The sequence below is a fragment of the Diadema antillarum genome, unplaced genomic scaffold (genome assembly GCF_040938485.1).
Source record: "Diadema antillarum isolate AM-2024a unplaced genomic scaffold, OU_Dant_1.0 seq00000985_RagTag, whole genome shotgun sequence".
Classification (NCBI taxonomy): Eukaryota; Metazoa; Echinodermata; class Echinoidea; order Diadematoida; family Diadematidae; genus Diadema; species Diadema antillarum.
The window spans coordinates 47,544-69,238 of NW_027271825.1; the positions used below are offsets into that span (position 1 = coordinate 47,544).

General features: G+C 37.2%; 1 protein-coding gene across 1 annotated transcript; it reads right to left on the reverse strand.

Annotated features, from left to right (window-relative positions):
- Positions 1-1,607: 1,607 nt before the first annotated feature.
- LOC139742207 (protein disulfide isomerase Creld2-like) lies at positions 1,608-21,270 on the reverse strand. The gene is made up of 13 exons (XM_071652782.1): positions 21,212-21,270; positions 18,057-18,383; positions 17,400-17,482; positions 16,682-16,736; positions 15,854-15,962; positions 13,677-13,715; positions 13,171-13,220; positions 12,242-12,368; positions 11,572-11,673; positions 10,844-11,026; positions 9,982-10,116; positions 8,611-8,616; positions 1,608-1,993 (listed from the first exon to the last, which is right to left on the reverse strand). Exons 2-13 carry the CDS (start codon positions 18,210-18,212, stop codon positions 1,608-1,610), a joined length of 1,431 nt encoding a protein of 476 aa, XP_071508883.1. The 5' UTR covers positions 18,213-18,383; positions 21,212-21,270.
- Positions 21,271-21,695: the final 425 nt, after the last annotated feature.

Below are 21,695 nucleotides of genomic sequence, written 5' to 3' on the forward strand. Positions count from 1 at the left end.
AACATTACGGAGGCTCTAGAATCTGCAACATTATTGCATTAAACTTTGTCACATCTGATTTGCCTTAATCAAATGGAAGTCAGACTGCAGCCCCCCCCCCCCCCCCCATGGTATATTCAACTTATGCTTTTTGCAATGAAACATTGTCTTAGTGATCACATATTATTTCTTAATGTCTTTCAATTGGTAGACTAGGGATCACAATCAGGTAGATTTTTTTTTAATTTCTATTGTTAATTTTCACTCATTATATTGAAAGGGCTGAAAGTATAAACCAGGTATCATATTTTTCAATTGATCAACATGCCTAAAGGCATTGTTTTATAAAACTTCCAGTTTGAAAATCTGAGCTGACTGGTCTTACACACTATCAAATGCTAAATGCTTCAAATACATGTATGCAAATTTCTGAATAATCAAATAGACCATACTCAATACAGTATATCCTACAGACAGAAGCTTTAGAATAAACTATTCAGTATAGCTAAGTTGCTTATTAGTGTGTTGATATTTGCCTAATTTGATAGTCACATCATAATTCTCAAAACTTTTGTATGTTAGTATTTCTTTATGCATTTGAACATCATGATTCAGCTAAATCAGTAAAGTTTTACAAAAAGCAGAAATTGGGCCACCATGTTACACAGTGTCTTCAATGAGCAGGATATTCACAACTTTTTTGATGCTTTATTTCACTCATTACGTCAAAATGCCATAATGTATGCCAAAAAGGGATATTTCCCAAACCATACACATGTACGCAGATTCAGCATACGCAGAAAGATCATGGAAATACTCACTCAAATTTCAGGAGAATCTGAACACTCATTCAAAAGTTATGATCTTTTAAAGTTTTGGTCATTTCCACATGCCAAGGGGTACTCTACAGCAGTTTATGATGTTGCAGGAGGAGAATGATATTAAGGAATTTCACAAAAGTTTCTTCATTTTCTGAGAACAACCAAAGAGCATCTAATCTTGCTCCTCCATATTATAAGGCAGGAGGAGTAAGGAGTTTGCTTTAATGCATTTCAGTAGCAAGTAAAGAGAATATGTACTTTACATAAAGAACACAGGAATATACGCAAATTCAGTAATATTGTCTATACGTTGTACATTGTAAAACCACTGTGACATCATAACGTCGGTTGAGAGTCATAAGGGCGTTAAGTTGTCACAAAACCCATAGTGTTCGAGACAACTTAACGCCCTTCTCATTCTCAACAGACGAACTAAATTGTTCTATAGTATCCATCGTGAGAGGGCATCATGTAGAATTACCAAAAACTGTGAAAATTGATATCTCTCGAACAGATCACCTTCATAGCTCAAACTGCCACTGAGATTTTCCATAATCTGTCTGTATATGCTGCATGAACATGTGTATGTAGGGAAACTTCCCTTACAAAACTGAATACACCCACATCTAAACAGAAACACATAGTTTAGAAGGCACAGAAACACATATTGTGAAAAAAAAAATGCACAAAATCTGACTCCTCACTGACGAAACAATACAGACTTGGACAAAACAACAACCGCCCCCCCCCCCCCCCATTATTAAAAACTCTGAAAGAATAATATAAATATTATGACCACTAAAATCATCACAATTCTACATGTGAATCTGCAGTTTGTGATGTTTGTAAATTACCCTCTTTCCCAATCTTTTCTGTTAATTGTTGTGATTCCATGTCTGCAAATGCATCTGAATGAGTTGGGTTTTCTAAACCTTGAGGTAAAACATCCTGCAAATCATCAAGAGAACTTGGAATCTCATGCCCTTTTTCTCGATCATCATCACCATTTTGCAAAATTTTATCTGATTCGTCATCAACATTTTCATGTCTCCCTGAGAATTCCTCTGAAGGAGTACTTTCGTCGTTGGCTATCCCTCGGCTGGTACCAGAAGTCTCAACCTCCCCCTCCTCACCAGTGGCGGATTCCAATTTCTCTGAAGATTCTTCAGATGAGTGGTCAGTTTCATTGTTAGCTGAAGGGGTGTTTTAAGACGAGGATGACAATCACACATGCACAGAGAAAGAGGGAGAAGAAGCACACAAAACACATCATTAATACAAATAAATTCACATCAAAGAAAACAAATCATAATGATTATGCAATGTCAGTAAAACTTGTGAAAGAAACTCACCATCAAAATGACATACACAGGGCATACCTGCTATCTAGTTATTATAAATAAATTCACTATTTCCACCCATCTGAAATGGGTGGAAATCATTTTATGTTCTATACTGGACCACTGAGGGGCTTTCTTGTAATTCTTTTCTACTATACTACCCTTTCACCAAGTCTGATCAAATCTCTCTGAATGTACCAGCACTTTATGCAGTTAACATTGCAGTTTTGGAGTAGCGGATGACCTTTAACCCCGACCTCATATGCATCAAGCTAGTGATTATCTTGATGAATTGCTGTCACAGGTTATACTTCTACCAGCTTTGCCAGAAAGACCTCAGTGCCATTTTTCTTTTCTTACAATTTATATGATATAATAATCCTTTTTGTGCTTTATTTACAATGCTCTACTATCTGAAGGCAACAAATTCATTCAGGCCTTAAGATATGGCCTCATCGGCTTTTGCACCCTTCCCCCCCCCCCTCAAAAAAACCCAACAAAAACGCACACAAAAAAAAAGATGAACAATGGGTTATACTAGATCATGAATGATGGATCAAAAAGGAAACAGCTTCACACAAAGTGAGACATTAAACAACAACAGCAAACTGTAAAACCAGAAATGTTCACATGCATTTGAATTTCACGAGGCAAAATTCTCATAAATTAAAAGTTCTTGTCTACACTATGCATTGAATGTCAGTGGCAGTTTGTGAAATTTAATGTTGCAAAAAGGCCATCGCCTCCAGTTCACCAAAATTTGATCCTGCGAAAACGTCTTGCTTTACAGTATGTGCACATGCATGTGCCTACCGATACCATGCCTCCCATGTTTCTTTACATATTGCAGTTTCATGAAGGATAGGAACTTCAAAAGTCTTCATATCATTACAGGGTATCTGTGTCTGGTACAATATGACACACTCATTGTTTCATGACAATATGCAACATCTTCAAAGTATTCAGCAAGTTGCTAATCCCCTTTTGGACAATACAATGTATATTTTCTTTGGCAGCATTGGGGCTTGCTAAAGCATGCAACCATTCCCATTGGATAAGAAGACACAGTCAAATCTTGGAAGCACCCACAACATAGCATGCAGAATAACACGACGATAGTCCACAAGGGTTTACATATGGTATATGCATACAACACAGGGTTTCTGTACATAGTTTAAACAGTCTCTTGTGGCAGCATCACTACATACAGTAATCAATGAATATAGGGATTCTAAAATCACTATGGCATAACTTCAATTCATGTGTGTAAAAGGCAGTAGGCATGCTCTCTAGACAGAATCTTGCCAATGAACTGAAGTTAACCCGTTGAGGACAAGTCCTGAGTATACTTGGGCAGATGTCTATGGGAAATGTGTGTTGTAGCAAAATCAGCCCGTCCTCAACAGGTTAAGATGGCAAGATGGGTAGTCATTGTATATGCCACCAGCAATCCTCCAATTCAAGGCTGGAAATGATGCACACATAACTGGCAGGATTGGTGAGGTGCAAGTGTACATAAATGCTGAGAAAAACAGACTTTGTGCAGTATAAACGTGAGGGCAGGATATTAAGAGCACACGCTGTCTACAATAGGGACAGTTCAAAAGGGAAAAAATTCATGTTAACTTGAGACACACCAGTGTGGATAAGCAAGTGACAAAGAATGTATCACAACTCAATTCCTTCTTTCCTTGCCTAAGAAAATCATCTTTTCCTCTGACCTGACCCTCAATATTTAGTCTGTAAGATATCTCTTTCCCTCACCTGTCTGTCACAGTAACTCAACAGCGTGGAGGGTGTCTCTACACACGTGCATGTGTTATCAAAGCTGTCACTTTGTGAATTTTGCAGTTGTTGTTGCCTAAGGACTGACATTGTCTCAATACTCAATCACCTTTTTTAACTTTATTTTTTGAGATGACACACAATGATCACTGAATAGACCCAGACAAATACATTACAGGTGATGAAAATAGTATTTCAGATGAGGAAAAATGACATCTCTTTGTGTTTCTGGCAAATACAAAGACAAGAATTAATTGTCACAAGACTGAAGAAAAAGAAACCCAACAGCAACAACAACAAAAACCCAAAAGCAAACAACACTCCTCCTCCCCCCCCCCCAAAAAAAAAAAGATACAACAAATTTGTGATCATTCAGATGATTTAAAAGACAACTCATATTGTATTGCATAAAACATGTACCAATATCAATTGGCCAGTACTTGAACAACACCTAGTGTTGAAATATGATAAACACTTGATTCTTGATATCAGATAATCTTATGAAGTTCATGAAATTCATTCATTTTTAGTACCATGCACACATAAACCACCAACACTTGCAGATGGATTTCCTTCTACTCTGCAGGTGATACTACTATATTTGACAAAATTGAATTAAGCCAAAATTTGTAACTACAGATAAATATGACATGCAATCACTCCTTTATTATCAAATTATAAAGTAAAGAATAAATAATAAAATCAAAGCAATCAAAACATTAGACACTAACAATGTCATGATTTACAGCTTGGAGATATGATATAAATTCCCATCTCAAACAATGCACTCACAACTTAAGTAGAAATTCTAGAAAACCATCCAAACAAATCATACAAAAGAAAAGAGGATACATCTGTCAAATTGAGGAAAGAAGAGTCGTTGTGCAGCTAAGACAATAATCAGCTTATGTTAACATTAAACTGCTAGATTATGCATTCACAAAAACAGTAACTGAAAGCAGAACAAATGTTTATGAGATTGACCAATAATTCGATGTGAAACACATGTAATATTTACAAGAAGACAAGAGTCTTGCTTGCAGTTTATGATGCAGTTCAAAAGTTGTACATTAATCACAGAAAACTGGCATGTATGCTTGTGATACTGCACTCCGAGTATCTTCCATGAACCTGAAACTCTCACAAAGACAGCGTAATTATATACAGCTCAGTTTTCAGGTACAATAGTGCAAAACATTGAGCATATTTCAAGTAAATGCCTTTCTACCATGTGGCAAATTTCTAATCAGCCCTAATTTTACACACACTCTCTGTTTGTAAAGATTTATTTTTGAAACAACAACACCTTCAAAGTCATCTCCGACCTAACATTTCTTCTTTCAATGTGAAGCATCAAGCTATGCAATTTTCATTATGAGTGCTATTATTTTCACTGCTGACATCTGCTTGATCTGGAAGTTTTAAGGCCACCTTACATTATGGAACAAGATTCATATAGCTTTATGTTGCAGTGAACCTAATTTAGCATCTTATGATATGTAGAGGCCTAATGATGCATTCCTAGTCTAAATAATAAGATTTATAAAATTTGATTTTGATTTCATCAAAGCTCTCTGCCATCCTTGCAAAGAAGTGGTAATTTGTAACAACCAAACCAACTATGGGAAATATTCCATATCAAAATGGCTGCAAACTGTGTGTGTGTGATTGAACAAATATGAATATTAATATTTGGCAACATTTGTGGATTGAAAAGAGATACAGATTCTGAACATACACAAATGATTATAATAATGACACCACTGTCACAAGAATATCATGAATTTGTAAAATACACCACTGATCGAACATGTATCAAAACTAAAAAAAGAAAAGAAATGAACAACAACAACAAATGGTATAATTGATCAGTGCTCAGCCTGCAGTAAAGTACAATTAGAAAAAAGAAAAGTTCTTATTGATGCATATATGGTGCTGCATGGTACTGTATGGTGCTAACTTTAATACATAGTACTGGATTTTTTTTTTTTTTTTCGTTTTGTTAAGGGCAGTCAGTTTGAGAGAATTAAAACACAGTACATTTCCACACATCTTACTTTTAACTCTATCATTTCACCTCAACAGCTTTTCTGAATTGATCTCTTCTCCTGCTTTCCTCTACCTTTGTCAACAAAACTTCTTGGCTATGGTCAAAATATAGCACCTGTGAGGCTCCACTGATGGACAGATCTCAATCTTTATGGCATAATGATTCCGCATCAACCACTTACAAATGAATCAAGAAATTCAGTGAATTTTTCTATTCTTCAGAATGCTACATAAATCAGTGCAGACATACATGCACAGGAGCACTTAAAAGTCCAATCATTGTATTAAAGCATACTGCATACCACTGAGAGTACAGCTGTAATTTGACCATTATATGTGGACATAAAGCTCCACTTTTGAAAGATACAGGTTGAATGATTACAGCCTTTGCATTGTCTTCATTTCTACATTATGCTCACTACCTCCAGACGATCTCTGCTTCATCACCTTGTGTGAATACAGTCGGCTTATTCGATTATCCTAAGAAGAAGTCGTCGTGAGCATTTTGTGCCATGCTGGACTGCGGCACTAAAAATTCTTTCACGAAAATGTCACTGGGAAAGTATTGTTGTATGCAGGGTTCGAAATTGGCAATGGTCCGCTGGCCATTGGCCACCCAAAATCGCGTCGGACTAGCTAAAAATCATAAAATTCTGAAGTAACTAGTCCGTCTGGCTAGCCAAAATATTGCTTCAGTGTCAAAATTGAAAGTAACTAGTCCGCCTGGCTAGTCAAAAAAAAAGTTAAATGCGACCCCTGCATGATGGTGTGCTGGAAATGCAAATCCAGACTAAATAGTCGACCTTGCCTATGGGCAATTCCGCGGTTAGTAACGTTACATTTAAAGAAATTTAGATATTTATTTTTACTACTAAATCACCATTTATTCATTTCAAGTCAAAATCATTTTAAAACATGTTCATCCTTCCTAGGTCTATGATATAGAAAAGAATGAGTACAATCCAATAAATATTAGAATTGCTATGGCAACTAAAAGGGCTGGTTAGTAACGTTACGAAAAAAGGACATGACAAAAAAATCAATGTCTTGAAACAAAAAGTGTGCAAAATTTCAAGTTACTTAAAACAAAGTGTTGCATTAATTTCAATTATTGCGTCATGACAAATGTTCACACAAATATTTTTAGCAGTTCGACCGATGATTTATTAGCTAGACCCCAAATGCCTGGTTAGTAACGTTACGGTTAGTAACGTTACATTTGTCCGGAGTAATTCCGCAAGTCATTTCACCCTTTTGTAATCAACAAAATGTCTCATGACTTCTGGAGTATTTAAATGTATTCATCTTTTACCTTTTAGCAAAAATTTGAGGAAAAAAATTCAAAGCAACCCACTGTAATTTGCATTTAAGTGAATTTCAGCATCCCCAGTCCCACATGTACATTTTAAATGATGGTTTTAGATCTCGCAAAATCAATGAATATGAAAAATAAAATCTACTGAATTTGAAAGACCTTAGTGATTGGTGAACATCCATGGCATTAGTTGATACCTGAATTAAAGAGTAAGATAAAGAGGCACATTTCTTTTATCCATGTCATGTCCACCTAACTGCGGAATTGCCCCTATGTAGAATCTATTTGGACTGAAGAAATAGCTTTGACTTAGAGAAAATTTGACTTCTGAGGGATTCAAATCAATAGAATACAAAGAATCGAGGACTTTAAAATTGCATTGACTGAATGCAATTATTCGGCTTATGCGAGGTTGAAGTAAGCAAGGTCAACTGTATTACATGTGTGACATACCCAGTTAGTAACTGCAAACTGCACCAAGAATCAGCGAGATAAGTTGCGAGTTTGTCCGATTTGAATGAGCTTTGAACAAATATGGGCATAGCAATATCTTCTAGATTGTCCACTGTACAGTGATCAGAATTTACACTTTTGAATCACAATTCAAAAAATGTCAATGCCCTCTGTACGACAAGAGCTGTGGATGTATCATATCCTGCATTACATAGAAGCAATACTGGGGGCTATCATATGCAAACCGATTTTTTGAACAAAACACTATGGTACATACTAGGCATCTTATGTGTAGCTCAATCATACTCCGTAATGATTTGCACATATTCAAAATACTGGCACGAGAGAAATCCTGACCTTTTGAAACATAATTTGGTAAGCATATTACTAAGCTTATTGCTGAACGCGGGTTTCTCAACATATTGCAAAGTATACCCACCAACAGACATAGATCCATCTACAACAAAATCACAAAAGCAGGAGATGCTGTTACATGTATATAATGGATAATTGCCCACTTTATACATGTATTCGAAATAATGTGAAGTACTGCAGTCTCAAGATCAACATACTGTTTCACAATATTTCTTAAGCATACACAGTATGAATACAAATGACCCTCTAAAAAACAAACAATCCTTGAAGAAAGAAGCATTCCATCTCTGTCACGTGCCCTCATTCTTGACAAAAAATCTTGAAATGTACCAGCTACCGAGACCCAGTCCAAATAAGATGGCCATTATGGGGCTCCCTCTTGAGGCGAGAACTGTCCCAATGAAAATGAAGAAGTAGAGGAGATAGAGCAGGATCTCTCCTTTGAGACCAAGTTTTGGTTCAAGTTGGAAACCTCCCTGTCCTTTTGTCTTACCTTCAACTGTGGTAAAAGCAGAAAAGGGAACAGAAATAATCAAATGGAAGACAAGCGAGATCAAATTCTAAGCACATCTTAATGATAAGAAACATAGGATATTCCCAACAATATTGTCCTCTCAAGTGAAAGATACGGAAGAATGTATTCTCTCTTATAGTTTTGCATTGAGGACATGACAAAGTGCATGCAAAACATTATTTTCACTGAGCTTTTTACATAGTATATATTCTCTTTCATAGTTTTGCTCCAAAGGCTGACATACACTGTAGTGTCGGCGAAGCATTCTTTTCACTGATCTTTTTGCATTTTCCCATTTTTTTTTGTAAGTGTGTGTGTAATATGCCATGCATAGTTTACCACTAGTCCACGAACAATGCTCAGCTTTCTGATTACTACACTGGTTTAAAAATTATAACAAATTCTGAAAATATCATCTTAAAAGTGGGAAACAACTGGAGACTCATACATCCCTATAAACATCTCAATGACAGGTTGTCATACTTTTGTTTCTTAACCTAACATTGCATATCTTTAGTTAAAAAGACATTTCAAATCTAAGTTCTATAAATGGGAATGTGCCCCCCCCCTTAAAAAAACACACGCACAAAGTACTTACACATCTTTATGTCAATTTGTTATAAAAATTGTGTGTTTCTTTACAGGAGGGAGCAATATCCAAATCAAACAATGCATATAATCTAATAAATGTCCACTCCAATATCATACACTGTCTGACCTGGGGCCCATTGCATAAAAGTTACTATTGTGGTAACTTTGCCATCCAATGGTAACTACCATGGCAACAATACTCAACAGCCAATCAAAATCAAGAATTTCACGGAAGTTACCATTAGATGGCAAAGTTACCATAATAGTAACTTTTATACAAAGGGCCCCTGAAGGCAAGTAAGGTTTGATGATTGCCTATCATCAAACCATGATGATACGTAATCATCTTTCCTTCTTTACCCTCGGTGGCTCAAAATTCAACACCCTCCAGGCATGGAGAACCAGCTGGCAGCAGACTCCCCGACCCGCCCAACTCTCAAACACCCTGAACACCAGCCTACCACCGGGCACACACCTACCCTGCAAAGATTGGGTTACACCGAACTGGCTACGTTCAGGAGTGGGTCGGTTCAAGGCCAACATGCACCGTTGGGGCCTGCGTACTTCCCCAGCCTGCCTGTGCGGAGCCCCACAACAGACAGCCCACCACATCATCAACGAGTGCCCCACCCTTGCCCCATCCACCAACCTGGATCTTGACAACCCCAACCTTGACACAGTGAGCTGGCTGCAGCGGCTTGGTTATACTGCATAGCCGTCTCATACGAAGGAAGAAGAAGTTGCCTATTTTCTACTCACATGTCTCTCGGTCCATACACTCATTTCCGACCCTCTCGTATCCGTCCTCGCAGTCGCAGTAGAAGCTCCCAGGAACATTGTGGCACGTCATGTGCTCAATCTTGCAGGCGTCTTCCTTATCACACTCGTTGATGTCTACAGTGTGGACACAGACCAGTGTGTAATGTGAACACAGTCCTCATGGGTAAATTGTGTTTCTGTGCCTCTAGACCACACAAATCACTTCACAACTGTACAGAAGTTGTTGTTTTTTTCACACCTTGGCATCTCTGTTATCAGAGTATTGATGTTGCACTTTTTTTGTTTAAAAGAATTAACATTTGACTGTGGAAAGAGTCTCCGCTATAGCTAAGTTTCCTACTCATCAGCTCTGGTACTGGCATCAGTTTTCAAGTTTGAACTAGTGATCTTTCCTTTTCTTAGGGAAAAGATCAAGTTTCAAGACACAGGTAGATAAAAAGACATAACGTCATGCTTCGAAGGAGGCATATTCTGCTCTCATTTCATCTCGTGCTTGCACAGAAAAATTATCGCTATATAAAGGAAGTTGTGTTAGAGGGAAGCAAGCAAAACCTGCATGTGAGTGAAAACTTGAGTAAATCAGATGAAAACTTTGCACATTAGTGGAATGGCTAAAAAGACATGAAATCATTACCATGGTACATCTCTTCCTGATTGTGTCTTGCTAATTACTTTGACAAGGCATTATGGGATGGCATCATCCATCCCAAAGCCTCCTTATACCCAATATAAACACTCAGCAGGAGCTTTAATATTTCGATAAAAGTCTTATAGGACAGTGCCATATAGCTCAGAAAAATTATTCAAAACCAATCACGGAGGAGTGTTTCAATCAGCTTACCGAGACACTGTCTGTCGTCGTCCATGGCGTATCCAGACTTACACTTCACACAGTGATCGCTGCCCTCGCCGAGGCACTGGTCACAGGCCTTGTCACACACCACACACTTGAAGGAACCCTGGGTGTTCTCGCAGAATTCCTCAGGCTCGCACGGCTGCTCCTCCGCCTTACACTCATCCACATCTGTCACATGATCGATGAGGAGGCTTGTCATTGGATGATTTCAATCTTATACTCACACTAGTGAGCAAATTGTAACTTGTGGGTATGTTCACTGATTGCTTATGACTAAAGCATTCATTTGACAATGTTTTTATAACAAATGCAAATCCAAACATGACGCTCATGACAGTGGCAACAAGAACCATGGAAATATGATAAGTACTATCTCTTTTATTTCTGTTTCTACCACTACTACTACTACTACTACTACTACTACTACTACTACTACAACTAGTACTACAACTACTACTACTACTTCTACTACTTTTACTACAATGTACAATGTATGTCTTCAACTACTGATAAGCGTTTCTGTTATCAATATCATGATAATGATGAAATAAAATTTATTTGTATTACAATAACCATACTGATGCAAAACAAAATAGTGATTATATGCAATTGCAATCACTATCAACATTTTCATTTTCATATATGTTAAGATGACATCACATATCTACAATATATTCATGTTAAGATGACATCAACACCAGCAATGACATTACCTTGGCAGCCTTCCTCATCAGACCAGAGCCAGCCAGCCTTGCACTTTTTACACCCCTTAGGTCCTGGACCAGTGCATAGAGCTGTACAAGCCTTGTGACAAGCTGTGGATTAGGATTAGAGATGGGGGGCAACCACAAAATTTATACAGTACATGTACTTTCAACAACCTATATCTCAACCTCCAAGGACATAACAACATGATTAAAAGTGAGATGGACTTATATGCATCTCTCAAGTTAATTTCAAATGTGATGAATTAGATTTGCCATTTCTGGAACTGAACTGATATTAAAAGAATCAGTATGAAAACCTTGTATGCAAATTGTTTTGACATCTTCTTGGATGAAAAGTGACCAATTGACTCTTCATTTTTAGGACATTAATGAGTAATGCTTTGTCCAACATTAGAGACATATTTCTCTGACTGAATCTCATCAGCTAATTCCCTGGCAACATTTCCTATCATACCCTCATTTTTCAACTTTTTTTCTTTTTTTTTGCAGATGCTTGTGATATTCAAATAGATATGCCACTGAATGTGATCAGTAACAATTGTATTGTTGCATTTATACAGCAGTATGAAAACACTCACACAGCATATTACAACTAGAAATGTCGCTATGAAGAAGGTAACTTTTCAAAGCAGACAGAAATCTGGCAATGTTTTACCTTTACAAGCTGTGTGCATTTCATTCTTCATCACCTCATAGTAGCCATCTTTGCATATGTCACATAGGTCACCCTTGTAGCCAGCATTGCATTTACACTTCCCTGTTCCCGCTCTTGTGCCTGCACCCTGGGCATTTAACGCAGACAAAGTGATGTAAAATACTACCATAACAAAATATATGTACCTCTAAAATGCAATACTCTGCATACTGACACTAGGATGAATTTCTTCCTTTGTACAATCAAAACAATACCACAAAATCTAGTTCTGCCCAGTTTTTTGATGTTCCACAGATGTTCTTTAAACCTCTTGACAACTATCACAAATAAAATCTTGAAAACAACAAAACCATATAGTCCCTCAAATTAAGTCATGGGGGAATACTTTCGAAGAAATACATGACCACTCTAACCCTATGCTTTGACCATAGTCAGATCTATAACACACAGGAATAATATCTTGATAAGTTGTAGAAAGCATGTTACATATGTAAAATGGGATACACTGAGACTCCATACATGTAAGATGTATATAAGACAGCACAATAATCATCCATGATGTAAGGAGGAAATTGTGCAAATGATCAAGATATCATAAAAAATCTGCAGGAATCTATGGCAATTGTAGGAAAATGCCTCTAATACCTCATTAGGACATAGTGGACACATGAAGCTTCATAATCTCTGACAACATTAGTCAGATTTTTATTTTTGCATTTGCTGAAACACAAGCACTTTGACACCTGTCATAGTGAACACTATAAATAACAACTCTAACAACACTTTGCAAATTTCTATGAAGATTCATCAACATACATTGTACAATTGGGCAATCAGTTTATTCTGATATAATTTGAGTAAGAGGATACATGTATCATTGAGAACATATGCATGGCATCTTTCTCAAGAGTATCACTAGCTTGACTTACCATGCATTTGCCATTGCCTTTACAGGGTCTTTCCAAACCATATGGACACTCTGTGCATGGGTGAAAATGGACTCAAAATCAATGCTAATAATCTCAGTAATAATGTCATAATTCTGAGTATAAAATTGATCTCAATTAAATGACCCAATAAGAAAAATGGGTAAAAATTAAATACATGTTGATTTCGATAAATTGCTGTATGAAAATAATTTTCTCTGAGGAGAGTAGGTCCAATTTACACAATTCATTTTTCAGGGCTTTCATGTAACATTCTATTTTCTTTGCACTCTGTATCACTCCTGTTTATCTAACTGATCCTGAATGTAAACATTTTGAGCATTAAGACAGACATTTCATCACTTTTAATCAAAGGACTGTGGATTGCCATTTAAATATAAATCTTGATCAATTAAGAATTAATAGGAAAAAATTGAATTGTGAATTATGAATTCAATGAATTTTCAGATTTCTAGAAAATAGCAAAGTACAAGAAAACTAATATTTACCTTCACATTCTGGTCCAAATCTGTTCTCCTGACAGCAGACTGTTAGAGAAATCAGCAAAGTCATATTGACATGGTAACATAAAGATATTAACACAACAGAAACATAGTTTGAATGTTTAGAATGTTCACAAATGTCCTGATGATACTCATGGAGTCTTTGATAAAGCATAAAATAGTCGGTTCTGTTTCTTGTGCTTTTCCTTTATATTGCATGAAGTGTCTTTGCACAAGGAACTAAGGGGAAACCCTGATGGATTTTCTCATTATCAAAAGTGTTGTCTTTCATGAATCAGTTTCTTCAATAGAAAATGTGATCTGCAAGAAGTTGTGCCACTATTTAAAGCTTTTACATGAGAAGCACAAACTATAAAGGCCACAACAGCATCCGCATAGTATAATGAGAGTGTCTAAACATGCTACTTGCAGCTTGAAAGAATCTCTCTTCATTTATTATGTTGATAATGTACAAAAAAATATTTACAAGCACAAGTCCCCCACAAAGGGTGATTTGGAAATTACTCCAATCCTCAGGGGGAAGCTTGGAAGCAAGTATTCATTGCCAAATTGGATAGCAATTTAATCAAGACTTTAATACATGGTACTATAAAACAAAACAAAACAAATAAAGACAAAAGACTTTTTGAGTAATTAATATTAGTGCTAGGCCAAGAAAGAAGAATTTGACATGTTTTCGCATTTCATTAAGTTGAAAAGTTTGGCTTCAGTAGAACACCAGAACACATTTTGACAGATTCAAGTAAGAATACGACACCAATCAGATAGGCACAAACAATGCTGTAACTGGTACAGTGTTCACTTTGTTGTTCAGCGCAAGCCTAAGCATCGATTATGCTCAGGGAATAAAATCAGCAAAACATTTAAATATTTTGTAATTTTTGAAGAGTTACAGGCTGTGCAATATCTATCTTTATAAAATGGGTTCAAGAATGTAGCCAATAGGAAGCGCTGAAATGAGTCACGTGGGCGTTGTTTACTTTAGTACCATTGCACTGCAGTACCAGTGCGCACTCAATCAGTTGTTACAAGTGCGTCGCGCCCTACTATACGCGCTGTCAATCCTGTAAACAACTTCTAGTTCGGGCTGCCGCCGGCCGGCCTTTCTTGTGTGCATAACATTATGTGGCGTACGTATACAGTACTCTTATACGTACAGTACTTATATGTGCGGGATTTCCGAGTGCGACGTGCATGCCGTCAATCCCTCGTTTGAGACGAGACCCCACTTCCACGAAGCTGATGGGGTGCTATACCTCGCTAAAGATTTTTCGTTTGGGAGTTGAGAGTCGAAGTATTTGTCCATTGCAAATTAACTTTCTGCTCAGGCGTGACAAACCTGGAGGCCAAGCCAGGGTTTAATGACTCCAGCAGCTAAGGTATTACGTAAGAGCATGATAAGGATATCTGCCTGTGGCAGACCATTCAAAGTGAACTCAATTTTCTCTATCCTTTCTAAAGTTTTCAATTTTATATTCTATTGAGAAATTCTATGGTCATCCATTTTACATTATGAACGAAAAAAATTGACCCATAAATAACGAAAATACAGGAATAAGAAGGAGAGCATTGTAGAAGTTTGTCGACACACACACACACCATGGAGCTACATAGCCCATGATAAAACCAAAACAATCTCCTCCTCCTCCTCCCCCCCCCCCCCCCCCCCCCCCAGCGCTGTGGCGATGACTGATGCTTAGATTAGGCCAGGGTCAAAAACAGGTGTTTTATATACTTTGGTTTTTAAGTCATTGATTGCCAAGATATACACTGGCATTATTTACGGGGGCGTAGCCTCTTCAAACGAGAGATTTGCGTCATGCTTGACTCTCTCGAGCGAGTGCTACATGTAGCTGACTGGTATGGACCCACAAAGGTACGTGAAAAATGCTGTTAGTTTTCGACTCATTTTATAAAACAAATGATGCACAGGATTATTTTGTGGCGTTAGTGGAGATGCAGCTCACTCTCGAGTATTTACAATGTAGTGCAACATGCACTCGGCTTCGCCTCGTGCATGTTTCACAATTGTAAATACCCTCAAGTGCGCTACGCCTCCACTAACGCACTCTATCCTGTGCATCATTTGTATAATGTATTGATCTAACATATTATTCAGAAATTTCCCCTGCCACAAGAGGAAACTCCATGCCTCACGTTACCTTTATAATTATCAATGCAGAACCATTGGAACATATCAGGGTATTCTTCTTGGTACTCCTTCCACCATGTTTCTATCAGTTCCTCTTGGGTTTCTAGCAAGTTGTGACACTGTAAATATAATGTGAGCAGTTTATTTCACAAATACAATCTCAATGAAACAGAAGCTCTTAGAATAAAATTGATTCTATAAATGTTTTTGTTTCTACTACTGATGGGAATGATATATATTATCATCATCTTTGCCATCTTAATCTATCAAAAAATTACGTACCACATGATGCATCTTGAAGTGCTAATTATGTCTACAGTAGTACAAGCATTTAGAATACTACACTATGCTTAAAGTTGAATACAATTTTTAACCCATTGAGGATGAGTACCAAGTATACTTGGGCAGGTGTCTATTGGAAATGCGTGTTGTGGCAAAATCAGTCTGTCCTCAACGGGTTAAATGTCAAATTATACATGAGTCATCACAACATCCTAGGGCCAATAAAAATGGTTTCTGATAGGCGTCTTCACAGCACTTCTGAACATCAGCATCAAAGACTAATTTAGCATGAGAGCAACAAACTTTTGATTGATTAGCAAGGTTCTACAACTGAAAGTGACTTTGTCTGAAAAAGAAATATACTCCATTAAAACAATCATTATGAAACATCTCATGATCAAGTATTTGATGACAAGAAATAACAAAATCACTGGAGCGCTGTCTAGGGTGGACATCACCTATTCACTGGGAATTACAAAGGTCAGGACACACTGGCCTTGTTCAATTCATTTCTGTACAAAGAAAGAGTAGCATGAGACACTTTTTTTTTACTTACATCGTGTTCTTTATTTTCACAAAGTCCCTCAGTCACCTCTATGAATCTCATTTCACTGTAAAGAAAGACAATAGAGAAGTTTTTGTAAGCACAATGGACATATAACAGCTTTTTATGGCAACATGTGATTTTTTTTTCATGCTTGTCAACAGTATTCAAAGTCATACTAAAAGAGAAGTACATCTTACTGTTTATAGGTGTATTGTCATGAAAATATGCAGTGAAAGTTGCAATAAGAATCCCTCTTTGCTTGCTACTGCCACACAGAAAGCATGGTAAGCCAGGAGAGACACAGTTATAGTGAGTTTCCTCAGGATCATAGATTATTATATGACATCAGTGTCTATGTCATCATCACCACAATCATCATCATCCTCATCCTCCTCCTCCTCATCATCACCACCATCACCACCACCATCATCATAATCATCATCATCATCACCATCATCATTATCATCATCATCATTATAACCATCATCATCATAATCATCATCATCATCATTACCAAAGTTATCATCATTATCATCATTATCATAGTCACCATCATCTTCATCCTTTGTCCACCTCCTTATCATCACCACAACCATTATCATTATCATCATCATCACCACCACCATCATCATTATCATCACCATCATCATATTCATAATCGTCATTATTATCATCATCATCAGCATTGATCATTACAGCAATCATCTACGACATCTGTGAGACTGACCTTGTAGCATAACTTCCAAGCTTTTTTTCCTCCCAGTCTGCGTCCCCACCTTCATATGAATAGCGTGATGTTCTCTCCATACCCTGAGTCAAACACAAATCGTCAACAACCATGAGGCATGAATCAGCAAGGAATCAATAAACACCAGTAATTAATTTTAAATCTTCTTGAAGGTGCAACACTGAGCAACACATATTCCTTTTTCTCCAAATTCTACTTAGTGAAGCAGTTAGAAGAATATGGTAGAAAGGAGTTGTAAGAAACATTGGATTCAAGTGACAATGCTACGATTTCTTGCAGAGGTGTCTACACACTGCAAGAATGTACAACATAGTGTTCCATTCATCCATGGCATGCAAATGTCACTACAGTATCAAGCATAGAAATGATTATCTTTCCTGCCCTGATATGTATGGAAACACAGTAGACAAAGTATAAATTGATATGAAGTACTCTTGTTGAATCTCTACTAAATGGTACCACAAAATATACTTAAGACAGGCAACTGAGTGAATAGATACACACAAGAACACACACACAAAAAAACAATTAGTGACTTGATAATATGCATGGATGTTTCAACGATCTGACATGACAGTGGTGCCTCAATCAGTTGTTGCACACACACTGTACACTGTAATATTCCTAGATACATACCTCTTTGAAACTCTTCGTCAGGGATCGGCAAGTGTCACACTTTTTCTTCACGAGTTCATTCTCCTTCTTGCCTCCATTACATAAGGACAAGAAAAGGAACAGCTCCAGCACCACCAATGTAATTGTCGTCCAGCTCAATTTCAACCTCACCTCCATCTTTATTTGAAAAATGGTTATTAGCACTTTTCAGTGTCCTCCACTCAAACAGCAGAGAGAATTCTTCTGAATTGTCTGGTTATGTCATCAATGTATGCAAAATTGCAAAACTGTCCTTGCCCAGTTGATCGGCAAACCTCTGTGCTCAGCTCCCACTCAACTTCCAGAAACCTGTACAGCGATAAAAGGAATTCACATGACAACTTCATTTATGCACATTGTTATTACCCTCACACATGGAAAATGTGGTTGTTCAGCTGTCAGAAGTATTAGATAGCTTTTATAATTTCAAAATGACATTAAATACCCTTGCCTTGGTATGATTTAATATCTTTAGACTAAAGTATTTTTTACTTTGACCCTAATTTACATATCCAAGATGGCTTCTGATCGAAAAATTGTTATTTTATAAAATAATGCTAATATAGTCTACGAGTGTAGAAAATATGGAGGTGATCATGACAGCGCCTCTCATTCTCAAGCTATACCAGCTATAGGATACGATTTGCCCAACAGCTTGTTCAATTGAAGCCGAAGAATCAATTTCAACTAAATTTTTAGACATGATCCCGACATATAATCAAAAAATGGAAAGCACACTGCCAATAGCATATAGTGTCAGCTATAACATATTAAAAGCTGGGAGAAAACTGTACAAGGATTAATAACCTACTGCTCATTGGATTAAGTCATGTCAATTTTCAATTCGAAAAAAAACTGGACTCCCATAGAGATAACGTGTAAAATGGTCAAATTTGGCATTTATGATTAAATTTCATTTCAAATGTAATTGATTTTTTCACAGTGATGATGTCATAATTTTCAAAAACTGTAATTAAAACTTTGACAGACAATACTGTAAGCTAGAACATACTGAAATTTGAGTGAAAATTAGTCAAGGATAAATGAAATACTTTCGAATATATGCAAATATTTGATGACGTCATTTAAATTTTTCATATTTTGGATTACATACTGGAATTTCGTAACTTTAAAGCATTTTATCAGTCTCAACGACCCATCAGGTGACGTCTACAACTCATCAGGTTTCAGAATATAGGTGATGGGCCAGCAGCACTCAACCCATCATCACTGGACATCAGGAAACACTTTATCAGGAACATTGCTGAGGTGCAAAGAAATTTAAGACAATGTATCAATGATTTGACTTCTTTTCGCTGTTTGTTTGGAACAGCACTCCGCTTGATTACTCATATTGACAATTGGCTGCAACAAATTCATTGTCCCTCATTTATGTCCAAACATGAGAACAAAATCCAGAGAAACAATCATAAGGCAAGAATTTCATCCCCTTACAAGAGTCATTGTTATGTAATCCTGCAATCCCTAAGACTCTCCTGGTTGCACAGTTAAAAAAAAAAAAAAAAAAAATTGCCAATGTGTTGTAGAATGTTGTTTGTCCACACTTCACCGGGTGGTAATATGCTGTGTGATGGCTGATGCCCTCATTCTGGGCATAACAAACGAACAAGCAATTAAAAAAAAAAAAAAAAAAAAAAAAAACAACTGTCCATTCATATCCTACCCAGCAATCCAATGAATTTCACTTGCTTTTGATGATTTTGCCAAATCTACATTTCCTTTTTCGGGCCCTAAGTTTTGGAATTCCCTTGATAAGAGTACAAAAAGAAGCTTAACTAAGTTTTCAGAAATTCCTATACCTGGTACTGCAGTATGAGTTATCATACTGGAGTGGTATACTGACTTGCCAGCCCTCAAATTTCAAGTCCCTTTCTTCTGTCATAATCGTTGATCGTCTTTTAATAAAATCATTTTCCTCAATGAACCCATGCATCTCGAGCCTCAAGTGTGTTGTTTTGACCCTTCAACTCCTCTTCCTTCACACCCTTTTCCTGTCCTCCTCAGTCTCTTCCTGTAACTCCTTCCCAGCATTCATGCTAATCCATTTTTTCTTTTTATTTCACAAGAGCTGCCTTGTGTGTGTGTGTGTGTGTGTTTGCGTGTGCATGCGCATGTGTATTTCCATTTCCAATGATTATTTATTAATTTTTTTTCTTTACTTGATCATGGCATTTGTCATTATTAAAAGTCACATTCACTGTTCACTGTAGACAGTATCTCATTCTCAGTTCAAACCACGTGAATACCACACTCATATAACCAGAGGGCACATAGTTTGTAGATATAAATTTTAACCATACACGTACAGCCCTGTCGCTGTTCACAAGTGTGTCTGGTCGGGCTAAAAGTAATAAATAAAATTTATGCATTTTTTTTTTCATGAACTTGTTTTACTCTAGCTCTACTCTCTACTAGATCAATCCAGCCATTCTCTCAATTATTAATGCATGTTTTAGGAAGTCTGAAACCTTTCACCTGTTTAAGTGATGTTTGTTTGTCATGTTGTTGCTGCTGCTATTATTGTTACCGGTATCTATACTGTAGTATAGACAGCCAACATTTAAAAATTAGACCCATTGATTGTCAGAAACCCCAAAGTCAAAGCAAAAAAGCCAGAACATACAACAACAACAACAACAAAAAAACAAACATAAGACTTAAGATACAAAATAAAATCATGAAAATAATTATGACAGTTTGGAGAGATGCTCATTGCATTTTATTATCTCACATTTCTAAAGACTGTAAACCCATCTACTTGCCCATATACGATACATCTCCATAACTCTAAACTTTACCACGCAAGTGTAGCTGTAGGCCCTGTGCTGTAGTAACCATTGTTACAACTTACAAGGCCAACCCACCGCCGCGATCGGGCTCGAGCTCAGCCAGACAGGCACGCTAGCCAGGCCAGGCCCGCCCACCCGCGATGCGACGGCGCCGGTCGCTCCGGTCAGTAGACCTGTTCCTTTCACGAACATCTTCGACTGTGGTGTCATTTCCTGCGACTTAAATCACATCTTATACCTACGAGATAGCAAAGAAGTGAGACGTGGATTATAAATCCAATGTATGAGAGGCTACTATGATAATAAGAAAGTCCATCCTCGCCTTACCTGCCTACAAAGAAGAGATGGAAACCATGAATCCCAGTTTGCGTCCCAGCATTTACACGGTCGTACGTCGACGGCCGACAAAGAATGAATACACGACTGGTGCTCATGGGCGCCGCCATCTTGAAAACTAACTGACCAATCACACAAAGACACATTGCGTTCAATACTTTTTACACATGTACTATCGATCTTTCTGTTATTGGTCACATAAGTAATATGACACGTAAAACGTATAATTATCATTTCAGGTTAACACATAGATTTTACATGTTTAGGTTATTCTAGTAAACACGATAAACTGAGAAATAAACAAGTGTGGTCATGATATGATTACTAGTAGCCTACTATAGCTGATCTAAAGACAAAGTTGAAGATATTGACATTTTATGCCTTGTGGAAGTTGAGGTTGAATTCAAGAGTGAAGTTTACAAGTCATATGGTCTCATTAACAGAAAGATCTGCCCAACCCCCCCCCCCCAAAAAA

Coding starts and splice junctions, on each gene's coding strand:
- LOC139742207 (XM_071652782.1), bottom strand. CDS start 18,212: ATGGAGGTGAGGTTGAAATTGAGCTGGACGACAATTACATTGGTGGTG. Junction 15,963..16,681: donor GTGAAAATAAAGAACACGAT/GTAAGTAAAAAA, acceptor TTATATTTACAG/TGTCACAACTTGCTAGAAAC. Junction 11,027..11,571: donor TGATGAGGAAGGCTGCCAAG/GTAATGTCATTG, acceptor ATCATGTGACAG/ATGTGGATGAGTGTAAGGCG.